General features: G+C 41.6%; 1 protein-coding gene across 2 annotated transcripts in view; it reads left to right on the top strand.

Moving 5' to 3' along the window:
• PRKCQ (protein kinase C theta) overlaps nucleotides 1-14,147 on the top strand; it is a 48,833-nt gene that overhangs the window by 25,777 nt on the left and 8,909 nt on the right. For both annotated transcript variants that reach the window (XM_072331386.1, XM_072331394.1), the window contains 10 exons: nucleotides 258-420; nucleotides 915-946; nucleotides 1,041-1,126; nucleotides 2,041-2,170; nucleotides 2,517-2,626; nucleotides 3,912-4,035; nucleotides 5,917-6,095; nucleotides 7,824-7,997; nucleotides 11,264-11,355; nucleotides 12,931-12,993. In XM_072331386.1, coding sequence (XP_072187487.1) covers nucleotides 258-420; nucleotides 915-946; nucleotides 1,041-1,126; nucleotides 2,041-2,170; nucleotides 2,517-2,626; nucleotides 3,912-4,035; nucleotides 5,917-6,095; nucleotides 7,824-7,997; nucleotides 11,264-11,355; nucleotides 12,931-12,993 — 1,153 coding nt within the window. The remainder of the gene's footprint in view (nucleotides 1-257; nucleotides 421-914; nucleotides 947-1,040; nucleotides 1,127-2,040; nucleotides 2,171-2,516; nucleotides 2,627-3,911; nucleotides 4,036-5,916; nucleotides 6,096-7,823; nucleotides 7,998-11,263; nucleotides 11,356-12,930; nucleotides 12,994-14,147) is intronic.

Raw genomic sequence — 14,147 nt, 5'->3', positions numbered from 1 at the left:
GTAGCATTAGGAATATTCAAAGGAACTCAAAATCCCAAGTTGAAAGTAACTTTAGCGCTCCTGTAGGAATGGTAGACAAAAAAAAAACATCTAAACAAGCCCTATGTAGGATTCAGATAGAAATATATCTTTAAAAATATTAATTCCCATAAATGAATAATCAGTTTCAGACATTCAGTATTTTTATCAGCTGTATTTTCTCAAAGTGCCTGCTCTGGGCATTGTACTCTAACAAATCTTCTGTTTCCTTTCCCTAGATGCAAAGGACATAGCTGACTGTGAGAATGAAGCCTTTTTCTCCTTGCATCAGCGCAGGGGAGCCATCAAACAAGCCAAAATCCATAATGTGAAGTGCCATGAGTTCACAGCCACCTTCTTTCCACAGCCTACATTCTGCTCTGTCTGTCACGAATTCGTGTGGTAAATGAAAATAGATCCGTGCATTTTCCCCCTTCAACCTGAGGGAGCAGCTCTGCTCCTTTGTTGAATATCTGTGCTTTTATTGTCAGTAAGGGCATCAGGACCTCATCCTCGGCATCATAAATGCAGGAGTTATTGCATCACTTCAAGGATGTGGTTCACAGTTGTGATTCCAGCTGTGAAAATTCCCTATATTTTTTTTAGTGTATTTATTATAAACATTTTTTGTTTTGACCTGATGCTCAGACATCTGTAATCTGTATTTTGCTATTTAGATGTTGCAAAGTTCAGTATGTGAATATGTACGGGAAAGGGTGTGAAAACCACAGTTGTTGGCACTTAGAGTGAATGAAGATATTTAGATTAGAGAAACTCTCTGAAGACTGATAAAAAACAAGGCTGTTTTATTCTATTTCTTTCATAAGTGTCACTCTCCTTTTTTATATGGAAGCTTTCAGAAAACTCAGAATTAACCATTTCTCTGTTTATTGCAGGGGTCTGAATAAACAAGGCTACCAATGCAGACGTAAGATTTTTGTTGTTGTTGTTGATATCATCATTTACTTGGTCCTTTCTTAAGAGATGTTTGCATTAATGCCACAACACGCTTGTTCTTTCAGAATGTAATGCTGCCATTCACAAGAAGTGCATTGATAAAGTAATAGCCAAGTGTACAGGATCAGCAGTAAACAGCAGAGAGACAATGGTATGTATTACTTACCTGGTTGTTTTTAAAACAAGTGTCATTTAGATCTCTCCTACACGTCTGTATGAGATTCAGCTGAAGCAAAGTATGTGACCAAACTACAAGCGATGTGATCTGATCTGCATCCTTTGGTTTTTGCATGCTCTGTGGTTCTATCAACTCCTACTTCTGAGTTACTCAAATCCTGCCACTGAATAAGCAGTTGTTGAATCAGGCCTGACAATTTTCTAATGTATTAAGTATAGTTCAGGGGGAAGTTATGGGCAAGAGGTGGAGAATTACTTAGAGGGAATTCTTCACTATCCTGTATTAGGTGGGATATCACATCAAATTTTTAGAGCAGTACTTCAATGTCCCAGTATGTGCCATATGAGATTTTGAAACCATCTAAAGGAAAATCTAGTATCCCCATTATTAATTTATTTTTTCTTATATCTGTTTGTAATGAAGCTTCTTTTTAACGGGCAAAAGCGGAACTTAAACTCTTGATAGGACCATTACCTTCTTTCTCCTGTGTTCTGCAGCTTTTGTTTTTCTCCAGTTCCTAATGCTTGTTCCCTTTCTACAGTCTTTAGAGATGAGAATCATCTCACTTGTATTCTGATGTCTTTAGATAGATAGATAGATAGATAGATAGATAGATAGATAGATAGATAGATAGATAGATAGATAGGTTAATCATTTTGGGAAGTACTCTTGTTTTTCCATTGAGCATTAGGGACATCTGGATGAGTAGCTGAGGTGCAAACAGCTATCTGATTGGATAAACCAAAACCAGTAATTAAATTACCCAGTAAAGAATAAAGCAGTAGTAAATTTTCCACTTAGTGTTGTACAAACTTGAGGACTGTTAGCTTTTCATGTAGAACTGAGGTGGACAGAAGTGATTCACCAACATGCCTTTTCTTTTGCAGTTCCACAAGGAGAGGTTCAAAATTGACATGCCTCACCGCTTCAAAGTCTACAACTACAAGAGCCCAACATTTTGTGATCACTGTGGCACGCTGCTCTGGGGCCTTGCACGGCAAGGGCTGAAGTGTGATGGTGAGTTCCTGAGCTGAACATGGAAACAGGCTGTTGTCTTCAGAGGGCTGCAATCTAAAGAGCCAAATCTATTTTCTCTCTAAGATATGTTTGAGATGATAACAGGGTGGTAAAGGAGTGGTCAAGAGGACCATCCTTGGAGGAAACTCTGTAGGAGGGCATGTGGTCCACAAGGCTGATGAGTCAGTTCTCAGAAGTACAGAAGAAAATTCAGTGCCGCCTCCTCTTCACGTGGTTGGTCTCTACACTTGGCCAGCAGCAGTGTGTGTTCCTACCCAGCCTGATGCTCAACCCTTTACAGCTCAGCAGTCATCTGTTGTCCTGACACCTCTTTCCTTTCTTTCAGCATGCTGCATGAATGTCCATCACAAGTGCCAGACAAAAGTAGCAAACCTTTGTGGAGTTAACCAGAAACTAATGGCAGAAGCTCTGGCATTGATAGGCAGCACTCAGCAGGTAAGTATTTTAAGCCACGGAGATGTGGAGAAAGGAAGATCAATTGACCAACGTTTAGCACAGTGCAAGAATTAAAGGCATTAAAGGAAACACCATCTGTAACAAGTTTTCACAGGTTCAGGTAGCTAACTCCAATATTAATGGAAGAGAAATCCACTCAGAATTCATAGAATAGTTCATAGAATCATAGAATGGTTTGGGTTGGAAGGGACCTTAAAGGCCATCTGGTTCCAATACACCTGCCAAGGGCAGGGACACCTTTCAGTAGATCACATTATCCAGAGGCCCATCCAACCCAGCCTTGAACACTTCCAGAGATGGAGCATCCACTGTTTCTCTGGAAAACATGTTCCAGTTTCTCACCACCTTAACTGTAAAGAATTTCTTTCTAACATCTCATCTAAATTTACGCTCTAAATAAGGGTTCTTGTGGTGTCTCTTAGCTCTTGAGTATCTTCAAACAGGGATAAAATTTATAGGTAACCTACCCATCATATTTTGGTTCCTCAGATATCTTAAGGCAACAACTTTACACATATAGTAGATGTTTTTTCCATCTGTAACTTCCTGAGAGTGTATGCATCAGATTTAACTCTATATAGTCCTAATCTTTGTGCAATAAGTAGAGTTGCCAAACTTCCAACTAGGATTTTCTTTTTTTCTGCTTTTGCTCCTTTATTTTCTATCTGCTGGCTCTCTGCAGCTCCTTGCCCTGTACCTTTGAGTCACCACTGAGAGGTGAAGAAGGCAAACACTATGTACTTTCCCTAAAATACTCCTTATTTCCAGAAATTTAGGTCATGGGAGCTTCTTGGGGCATAGGTGAAGATTTAGTAGTTGGATAATCTTCAGTGCTTTTCCATTTCTTGCTTCTGTTTCATCACTCCTGAATCCAGGCAGACTCTTACAGTCAGTGTACAGAGATAAGCCTGTAGCACATTCCAGCCTCCAGTGTTTTGCCAGGTTTCCTTTCATAAGGAGCTCTTAGGAAGGAAGACATTAAAATGGCCTTTGTGTGGTTAGTTATGGACACATACCACTCTGCAGAATAAGGTATCTCTATATTAGCTTTACAAACACCTGTTAGCATCCACACACATAAGATGCTTTGGTTAAACTTGTGGTCATCAAACCCCTAAACAATGGGTACAGAGATGCTCTTTTCATAAGCAAAAACCTCTTCCAGATCTTGGCTTCTATGACAGTCACACTCAAGAGGAAGCTTTACAGGAACCCAGAACATAACATTTAGCTCAAAAGTCATTTGATCTTTTCTGTCATCCAGGCTCGCTGTCAGCGTGATTCTGAACAGATATCCAGGGATGGACCTCTCGAAATTGGGTTCCCAGTTCTAGTGAGGGAGGTGACACCTCTTCAGGCAGTGCCAGCATCTACAACAGGAAAAAAAGGTAATTTACCCAGTACAGCATCCTTTATTAATCTTTTTACGTAGTTAAGTGGAGGTGGCAAGGGTAGAAAATTTATTAGCCAATGAATCTTTCATGTCTCTTTCCCACTTAGAGCGAGACATATATTTGATCATCCCTGGGTGTCTATAACTCCTCCCAGCCACATCACTCAGGCTAAGCAGAGACCCTAGACCTCAAAGATTCCCTTCCTCTCTGTTAAAATGCACTTCCCCCATGACTTCTCCAGCCTTTAGTGACATTCCAACCACTACTCATCCAGCTAGTCCCTGAACTCTCATTGTGACCCAGTACTTCAGCACACCTCGTACCTCCACCAGCAATAAGGTGTTTATTCTTCTTCTGGGACTCATAAACCATAATATATGGGAAGTTTAATGGGAAACCAACCTTGAAACAGGAGGTTCAGAGATCTTTTGATCATTATGGCCAATTCTCCTCCTGATTTCAGATTTTTAGGCAGGAGTTGTTGTCCAATCCCTCTGAAAACCACTGACAGATCTCCACTTCATTCACCAAATTTGGTTTGTGGGGCACTGTTCTGAAACTGTAACTTTTTTTGCAGACTCCCACAAGCTTTTAAAATACATCTACCAGAAAGAGGAGAGAAAAAAAGAGAGGTACAACTGAATTAATACTTAAGTATACGTTAAGTATACAAGTAAGGGCTGCAACACTATATCCTTAGCTCTAAACCTAACCAGAGATGGTCCCACCATCGACCTCTTTCTCAAAAATACTGCCATGTGTGGAGCTAATATCCTGAAACTACTCAGAAACCAACCCTGGAGCAAAATACCAGGAGGCTCTTGTTGAAGCAGAGCCATATTACACCAGTGCTCCGGGTTTTATACCAGACGGCACAAGCCTATCAAGACTCAGAAGCTTATTTTCATAGGATCATAGAATCACCAAGGTTGGAAAAGACCTCCAAAATCATCTATTCCAGCCATCCACCTACCACCAATATTTCCCCACTAAACTTCATCCCTTAGTACAACATTCAAATGTTCCTTGAACATCTCCAGGGACAGTGACTCAGCCACCTCCCAGGACAGCCCATTCCAGCACTAAACCACTCCTTCAGAGAAGGGATTTTTCCTAATATTCAACTTGAGATTTTGGTGCTGTCTATTCCATTTCTCCCCTTAGAGAAAAATTAATGGTGCCTTCATATATGTTCATTTTTTGTGGGCCACAAGTAGAACTGAATGTACCAGTGTGAACTGGTAAAACCCGAATTATTTACATCTGATTAATATGTGAGTCTATCTGATGATTAGTGTTCTTGTTCAGCAGTTTAGGACAGCACAGCAAGTACAGCAAGTACAAGCATATGAGTGAGTGGGATAAATCCAGTAAGGGACAAGAATTTCATGAACATCCAAGGGAATGAAGTATTGAAGAAACTGTTAGTAATTCCTCTCCGGGACAGCTGGAATATTTCATTAAGTCTCCATAACCAGAGCATGGAGCCAATATGAAGATGATGTCCCGTTTGTTTCACACACTAGTTTTGCCAAGGGTCTTGAAGAGGTCTCAGGAGAAATGGGATCCTATCAAAACAGCAACCAGCAAGAAGGAATGAAGAACAAAGGCTGCCAGAAATGAAAGATTTGATCGTGTTCTCTACTATGAAGCAGGACAGATGAAGGACTTCATAAAGTAGGAATAATGCCACTGAATAAGATGGAGTTATGATGGAGCAAAATTTCCTCTGGCGAGAAAGCTGTATGCGAGCAGAGACAATCTGTTCACTTGATCTGTCCACATTTCCATATATCTGAAAAGACCTTTCTAGAACTATTCAAAATACCTCTTTACTTCCCAGTATTCATTTGAATGCTTTGATGTGTGTTGCAGAGCCACAGGGCATCTCCTGGGAGACTCCAGTGGAGGGCACGACGAAAGGAGAGTCTCTAATAGAAACAGACCTGGGAGGAAAACAGCTCCTGGAGCAGCAAGAGGACCAAGTACAACTAAAACTAACCATTGAAGATTTTGTCCTGCACAAGATGTTGGGAAAGGGCAGCTTTGGCAAGGTAAGTATTAGGAGGCTGAGATCTCTTTGCTGTTCCTCTTCATGCAGCTTTGCCCATCAGGTTGGCTTAGCTATCTTGGCAGGGGCAGAATCTATAGATGAGAAAGTGAGTATGAATCAGCTCCCTTCTCCAGAGCAGCAAGTCCAGCCGGGAGTGCTAACTGCTTTTTCCCATCTCTGATCTGTGCTGGAGCGTAAAGCGAATTTCACAACAAGCCAAGAATTTGTACTTTTGAAACAAGGGCCACCTGTTTTCAGTAGATTCATTAATCTTGATGAATGGTCAGTTCATTCATCTTCGTGCAGATGGAAGTGGACTTACGTTACTCAGTGCATGAAGTAATTTCAGACCACCTCTCCATTGTGTTTTCACAGCCAATAGGGAGAATGAGTATAATTATGTATCACATTGCTTAGATCTCAATCCTTTCAGGAAACTGCCTGAAAGAAAGCCTGCTTTTTGCTAAGTGAGCCAGAGTAATTGCTGCAGTCAAATCTTAAACTGGGGAAATATATGTTGAGTTGACTTTTTGCATACATGAAAGCACTTGGCATGTCTGCACTTTGAATGCGAAGCAGAGCTGAGATGTGTGAGTTAAAACTAAGCCACAAAACTCCAAACTTCACAGCCCAGACTAACCTGATCTCAATATAGATGTCATAGACGTATTCAGTATCAAAGGAAGGGTTTTCCAGAGATCATCCAATACAACTCCTGCCCAAAACAGGTCTCACCAGATGAGGCTTGTCCAGTTGAGAAGCCAAGAATCTGCATTTCTCTGCCATGCATTACGTGAGCATGGAGGGGAAGGGCTAGTTTGTGCCTTTCTGCAGCAAACTTCTCCCACAAGTTTCCCATGTAGGTAGCACTCCAGGTGCTGTCATTTATTTGTTGTAACATTCACTTGTCCACAAAGAGAACAAGATATGCAGATCTCCATGCTTGGAAGACTTCACTTCTGTGTGGACCTGGAGAGACTCTGAGGGTTACAGCCATGAGGAATATCCCCCTGCATCAAGTCCAACATTGCCTACCTGTGTCTTGAGAGTCTCAGCATAAGTCACACTTATATTGTATTCTCTGATTTTCTTGGAAAAGCAATGCCCTGCACAGAACCACGAGTTAAAAGGGTCCCTGCAGCATCAACACTGTTAGCATTTCTGGTCCTTCACTGCAGAGACCGAAGGAGTCTCTAGGCTCTGTGTAGTACTAACTACTACTGTCTAACTACTAACTACAGTCTAACTGCTACTGGTGGACATCAGTTTATACATACTGGTGCAAGGCATTTGCATCTCACACGCTGACAAAGCAATATTATGTGATTTGTTACTTAAGTCAGAAAACAGGAAATGTGTCTCATGAGCATTTGCATGATGTTGGTTTCTGCTGTCAGAAGTGCTCAGCTCTCTGACATGCTCTGTCCATATGAACATGTAGCTTGTGTTCTTGCAATTACTAGTTACCCATCTTTCCTCAGAGTTCAGCCTCATAGAATTATTCTGGATGTGGGGAATGGATTCAAAGTCTACACAGTCTTCATGACAGAATCAGAACTTAAATAGCAGCTTTTTAAGGTCTACACTTATGAATTCCTCAGAGCCATTTTCCATGCAGAATTATCTGCTTAGTGCTGCATTTCAGCTCATCTTGCTCAACTTCCATGGCTGTAGTTGCCAGCTCAGAGAGAAGAGCATTGGCTTTTCTGAGCAGCCATTTCCATTCTAGGTGTTCCTTGCTGAGCTGAAGAACACAGACCAGTATTTCGCTGTGAAAGCCCTGAAGAAGGATGTGGTTCTTATGGATGATGATGTTGAATGTACAATGGTGGAGAAGAGAGTCCTCTCTTTAGCTTGGGAGCACCCGTTCCTGACTCATGTCTTCTGTACATTTCAAACCAAGGTAAGACAGGGATTTGTCACCTTCCTCCATGGGCTGAGGGCACTTGACAGAGATCATACTCCAAACCAAAACTCAAGTAGCACTGAATATTGAAATCTGTCTGACCCTAAATGGCAATGAAACACAAACTGATGGCATTCATTTTTCACCCTTCTGGGACTGATGCTGAGGAGGACAGCAGATCCTGGGAATTGATTCTTGCCTGAATAGGGGAGGAATTAATTCCCTTTATTTTTCTAGATTTTACTGGCTTGGCTGCTGCTAACAGCCCTTACCTACATGACCCAAAGAACTGGGTGACACATTCCCCATCCATGGCGCAAGGCAGGTGGAGGCTGCATGCACAGCTACCCTCTGCACGTGTGATGGCAGCCCCCATCTCGCCACAAACACAGCATTGCTGTAAAGAGCAGAGCAGAACCATCAGAGGCAGGCTCAGGGTCTCCATGGCTGGCCCTGCTCCTCCAGACAGGGAACATGATGTGGGCACTTCTGGGTCACACTCTGCAGAATCACCTGGCAAACAAGGCTCGTCTGCTATGGCAGGACATTGTCCTGGAGCTGTTTGGAAGGGCCACGACTGCTCTCTCTGGGTCCAGATTGAGCTGGTGTGAGCAGGTGTTTTGTGGCACAAAACACCACATTCCATTCAGGTCCTTGCCTTCTGGTTTGCCTGCTTGACTGTGCATCTGATGACAGCAAGGGGACACAGTACTCAAGGTGTGCCCTCACTAGGGCTGTGTATAGAGGGACAGTCACTTCCCTGCACCTGCCTCGGTCCAGCTATACAGCCTGTCCAGATCCCTTTGTAGGTCCTTCATTCCCCCAGGCAGACTGACACTTTCTGTCAGTTTGGTGTCATCTGCAAACACACTGAGGGTGCACTCAATACCCTCATCCAGGTCATCAGTAAAGTTAGAGAACAGAACAGGTCCCAAGTCTGACCCCTGGGAAACGTCACTCACGACTGATGACCTACTTGTAGGGAATGACTGACATATTGATCTCCTCAAGATGGTGCCAGCTACCTTGGAACAGTGTCTACTGTGGGGTGTAGGAATGCCCTGCCAGTCTTCCTTGAACTCTGTGGTTATAAATGATGGCCCCACATGCTTCAGTAAGAACAGGTTTGTTCTATCATGTGACTCTGGAAGAATGACCAGAAGTTTGGCCTGATTGTTCCACAACACGGGGATAATCTCAAGCACGATCAGCAAGTTGTCTGTGGTCGGTCTACCAAGAAGCCAGACAGTGTGAAAGTGGGGTGCTCTTCAGATCTACCTAGATCTCCACATGAGAGACAGCATTCCTATTTGTTTGCTTAACAGTCCTGACCTGAGGCCATCACAGGGTTAAGTGCATGGTAAAATCTTGCCATCCCAGCTGCCACTTCTTGAGAAATACCCACTCATCACACTCTTGTCTACTGCAGACATATAGGGCTGATCTCCAACAATTTTCCTCCATGGGCCATATCAGACAACTAGCCTTAGTAAGAAGTAAGTGAAATCCCTTATTTCAAGGCAGAGAACTCAGAGGGATGCCATCTTTCTTTTCAGTAGTATTTGTGTACTAATCCATAGCACTCAGTAGGCCATGAATTTCAAGTAGTAATTAAATCTAAGTCAGGTTTGTAGTCTTAGCTTCATATCTATAGGCAACTCGGTGGCCATGCTTATATAATGGTCTTTGGAAGCAAATTAATCTGAGAAGCTGTCCACTTTTCATTTTCCAACTGGGTAGAAGGATGCTATAAGAGTCCCCAGTTCAATTATATGTCTGCATTAGATGGTCGCTCAAATCTGTGAGCAAGCAGAGCACAGTTGTTTGTTGTACTGAGTAAGTGTGCACTTCAGTTTATGCTTAAAGATGAATAAGGTGAAGTCAGTGAACTTCCCAGTTAAATCCAGTGTTCTTCCCCTTCCCAGCGCACCAATGTTCTATCTGGTCCATTCAAAAACCCATATGATTTCTCCTGGACCAGTGTGATGCACATGGCTGTTGGTCCTCATCATCACCTTGTTTCTTTTTTAATATCCAGCTCTTGGTTTTCTTCCAGAGATAATTACGTTGGATTTTATGAATAAAAATCTTCATTCAAGTGTTAAAAGTATAAGTCAGAAGAACTACCTGGACACTAGATGATGGACACTAGACAACATAAGGAGGATATTCATAAGCTTTTGCATAGCTTGGAGATAACTGACTTCACGTGTTTAATGAACAGAGAAAACACCAAATCCGTTTTATTTTATTCATGCATTTATACACATAAGCTGACATTACTGAAACAGAAGTTTAAACTGGGAGCATAACTCATTGCACAGATACACTCTTTCCAGAAAACAGAGATCTTTCTGCTTTATAGGTGCACTTAAGCATAGAAGAGATGTTCCACAGTTTGCACTTGGGCTAAAGACCATGGCCACTGTTCAGAGGTCTGGTATAATCTGCTTTGAGCCAACTTGAGGAAATTGCTCTTCAATTTTTGCTTGAGTCTGGTGGTGAAGGCAGGGGCGGAATCAGTATGGCATACACTGAGGACTGGAAAGGAAACCTAGGTGATCATTTCTGCCATTTGTTCAACACAGAGATCTCCCCCATCCCTCTTATGTACCAAGAGGAGAGTTTTCGACTGCCCTGGTAGGGGAACAAAGACTATATTTTTTCACTTTTCTCTAGCATGATCATCAAGAATGATCATCAAGAAATATGAGTAGACTAGCAAATTAAGTCCTGCCTTTTTTAATGCAGCAGCTTCCAGGCTTCAAATCAAGTATGTGCTTAGATTAGATAACTGCATTTGGACAGTGTCTCTGGTAACTCAAAAAGGCCAGAGCCAAGTTCATTCATAAAAGATGTGCTGGCATGCAGGTAACACCAACTTGAGATCACTCCACTGAGTTAATGATGCATTGGGCTGGGGACCAGAGGACACCTGGGATTTGCTTCTTCCTCTTCCATTGGTCCCCCAGGAATCTTGTCTATCTGTCCTTCCATTATACAGGCACTGAAAAATTACTTATCCCCTTCTAGTAATCCTTGAGTTCTTTTGATAAAAACCAAGGGAACCAGTTGGTTATAATGTGGCTTCACAACGTTTGTTAATGCTATTTATAGAAATTAAAACAATGAGGCAGAGTACATGCTTAGAGAACAAGGAGCAGAAATTAGGAACCTGGAAGATAATCTGCATAACATTTTCCTTCTTATTTTTTTATTTTCCTCTTTCCCACCCCTAATATTTGTCTTATCTCATTCTCTAGGAAAATCTCTTTTTTGTGATGGAATATCTCAATGGAGGAGACCTCATGTTCCATATCCAGAGCTGTCATAAATTTGACCTTCCCAGAGCAACGTAAGATGTTATGATTACCTTTTGGTACACGGTAGAAACAAAGGAAGATGAGGGCACTAGGGCTCTTAGCTTTCTAGCTCTACCACTGTCCTTTGATGGTAACCTCGGGCACAACTCTTGACTTCTCTATGACTTACTTATTCTGCAAAGTGCTCTCATCTGGCTTTTTAGCATGAAAGCAGAACCACTCTCAGTTCCCACTCTCTCCAAAATGAACAAAACAGATACGCAGGTCATCACCCCATCTCAGTGACAGACTTGGACCTAGTCACTTCCTCTCCCTGTCGTCTTTCCCTCCCACAAAAAGCTTTTTAGAGCACATTCACGCAATTCATTTCAGTCAGATGTGAACTTGCTTTGCATTCTTGGTCAACCAGGGAAGCTATTTCTGTCTGAAAGCATTACAGATGGTGCTACCCCCTCGTCAGCACTGCATCAGCCTGCAGCCTTGTCCTTCAGTTTACAGATGAGAGGCTTCCTCACATCCTGTGACCCAGCTGTCAGACTTGTGTTAACCTCAGAATAGTCCCTCAGACATTTAAATAGCCCCTCAAACTTCAAATAGTCCCTCAGTCCCAGAGCCAAGAGTTGGATAGAAGTTGTGCTGTAGGCTGCTTTATTTCCTGAATTAGTCCACTTAACAGAGAGGAGCTCTTTGCCTGAGATCTTACCTCTAAAAGTGTCTTCAAATAGCACTGAGCGTGCCTAAAATCTGAAACATCTGAAAGTAAGTAGGAGAATTAGACTAAATAAAAGGTGTTCAGATACTTCTGTGAAGTAAATGATATTTCAAAAGTCAACGTTGAGGAATTAAATTTTATTTATCAATTAGGAAAAAAAAATACATTGAAAAACTTTATTTAAATCTGTGTTCACTTTACTGGTTTCCTTATTTTTTACAAAACTATTTGAATGTTCATAACTAAGCCCTGAGGTCTCAATGCAATGAAAATGATGGAGTAAAACCTTACAACAACATGGAGAGAACGTGAGCTGGTGGTTACATTCCTCCTTTCTGGGCAGAGCACCTTCATTCTGCAGTTTTAGGCAGAAACTTGTTCAGAACGAAGATCTAAAACTCAGAAAGTCTCCACAGAAAGACCACCAGGCTGCTAGCTATTTCACATCTTGGGTAAAACTTTGGAAACAAGTCATTAATTCAGGTGATAAAGAGATCTGCATGACAAGCTGAGGAATCTCTATGTTGTTCCCAAGCTGAGATGTCCTCCAACCTGGCGCACTTAAGGAGACATCCCCATAGGTAATTACACACCAGAAGTTTACAGGTAGCCATGTAGTGTGGTTATCAAAGCCCTGAAGATGACTACACGTCACGTCATATCCTTGCCATTTCCCAAAGCGGTTTCAGTGGAAGATGGACTGCTAGTTATTGGGAATGGTTCTGGGTATCTCACATTGCCAGTCCTGTAAAATCCAGCCTTCTGGAAACGCTCTGGGCCTTTAAGGCTCACTGAAATTTTGGCTCCTATGAAGGCAAACTTCCATCTTTTGGGGCTGTAGCTGAAGACAGCTTTGGGGAAACACATATTCTAACTTGTTATTTCTATCATGCAGGTTTTATGCTGCTGAAATCATAAGTGGGCTGCAGTTTCTCCATTCAAAAGGCATAATATACAGGTAATTTTACTCCTTACTGTCTTATATGTTAAACTTCTGTGCTTTCCCTGGATGTACTGATTGTAATAGAGAAACTTTCTTGGAGATACTTACACTTCTATGCAGATTTCCTTCAAAAATGACAGGCTGTTTTCTTTTGAATAGGTTAGTTCATAAAAGGCAGATTGGAGCCCTTCCTCAGAATTCAGTCCTTTTCCAATTAATATTAAAGCAGGCTAATTGATTCATTTATACGAAGTCATTCATATAGCACTCAGCATAAGCCTCAGTTTAATTTTTCCATGTATTGAGATGGATAAGTTCAACCAAACCATGAGAAATTTGGAATATCTGCTGTGCTGCTTGTTCGCTTCCTTAAGAGCTTGGAAGTTATGCGTAGCTGTTTTGATCTGACACACAAAGGTTGTACTTGGTACCTATAAGAAAAGATGAGGGCAAGATGGAAGCAAGAGGGACTGCAGAAATCAGGAAATGGTTGAAAGGAGAAATTGAATTTCTGGGGAGCTCTCATCTAACTTGTCTTCTTGGAAAAACTTTGTTATTACACTGAAGGCTTTTGTAAAAGCAGGAAGTAAATAGCTTGTCACAAGCAAATGAGAAAGATCACTGAATCAGCGATGTTTCCTGAAGCCAAAATGAGCTTATTTCAATGTTTGTCACATAGTGTGAACATTAGGAAGATGTAAAAGTGAATGGCTTATTTACAATTCACTCTCCCATTAAAATCAAAGTTTCATTCATATAAAATCTTATTATTCATTATTAGTAATCATTGTGATAGCTGTTTATTGACCCGTGATGGCAGTTGCACAAGCATGAGATCTGTTTCAATAGCATCAAGCCAGGATGATTCCTAGAGTCTCAGTGGTTTCCAAACCACTTAGCTGTATTTGTTGGTTTTACCCACACTTCTTAACAAAAGTTGATCAAAAGCATTTGCAGGATGTTTTGGGTTCATGACAGGACTCCTAACATTGACTTTTTGCTTATCACTCACATTTTTTATTTGAAACTGCTACTCCAGTGGTCTGCCAGGTTCTGGGACCTGTTGTCCTGTGAAAGAAGAGAGATTATGAGAGCCTGGAGCCATACACCATGTTGGAAAGTGTGGCCAAAATGTTGGTTAGACATTAGGTAACATGTTGGTGTGAATA

The sequence above is a fragment of the Excalfactoria chinensis genome, chromosome 1, assembly GCF_039878825.1.
Source record: "Excalfactoria chinensis isolate bCotChi1 chromosome 1, bCotChi1.hap2, whole genome shotgun sequence".
Taxonomy (NCBI): domain Eukaryota; kingdom Metazoa; phylum Chordata; class Aves; order Galliformes; family Phasianidae; genus Excalfactoria; species Excalfactoria chinensis.
The sequence above is the reverse complement of the archived record's forward strand: the minus strand, read 5'-3'. Positions and strand labels throughout refer to the sequence as shown.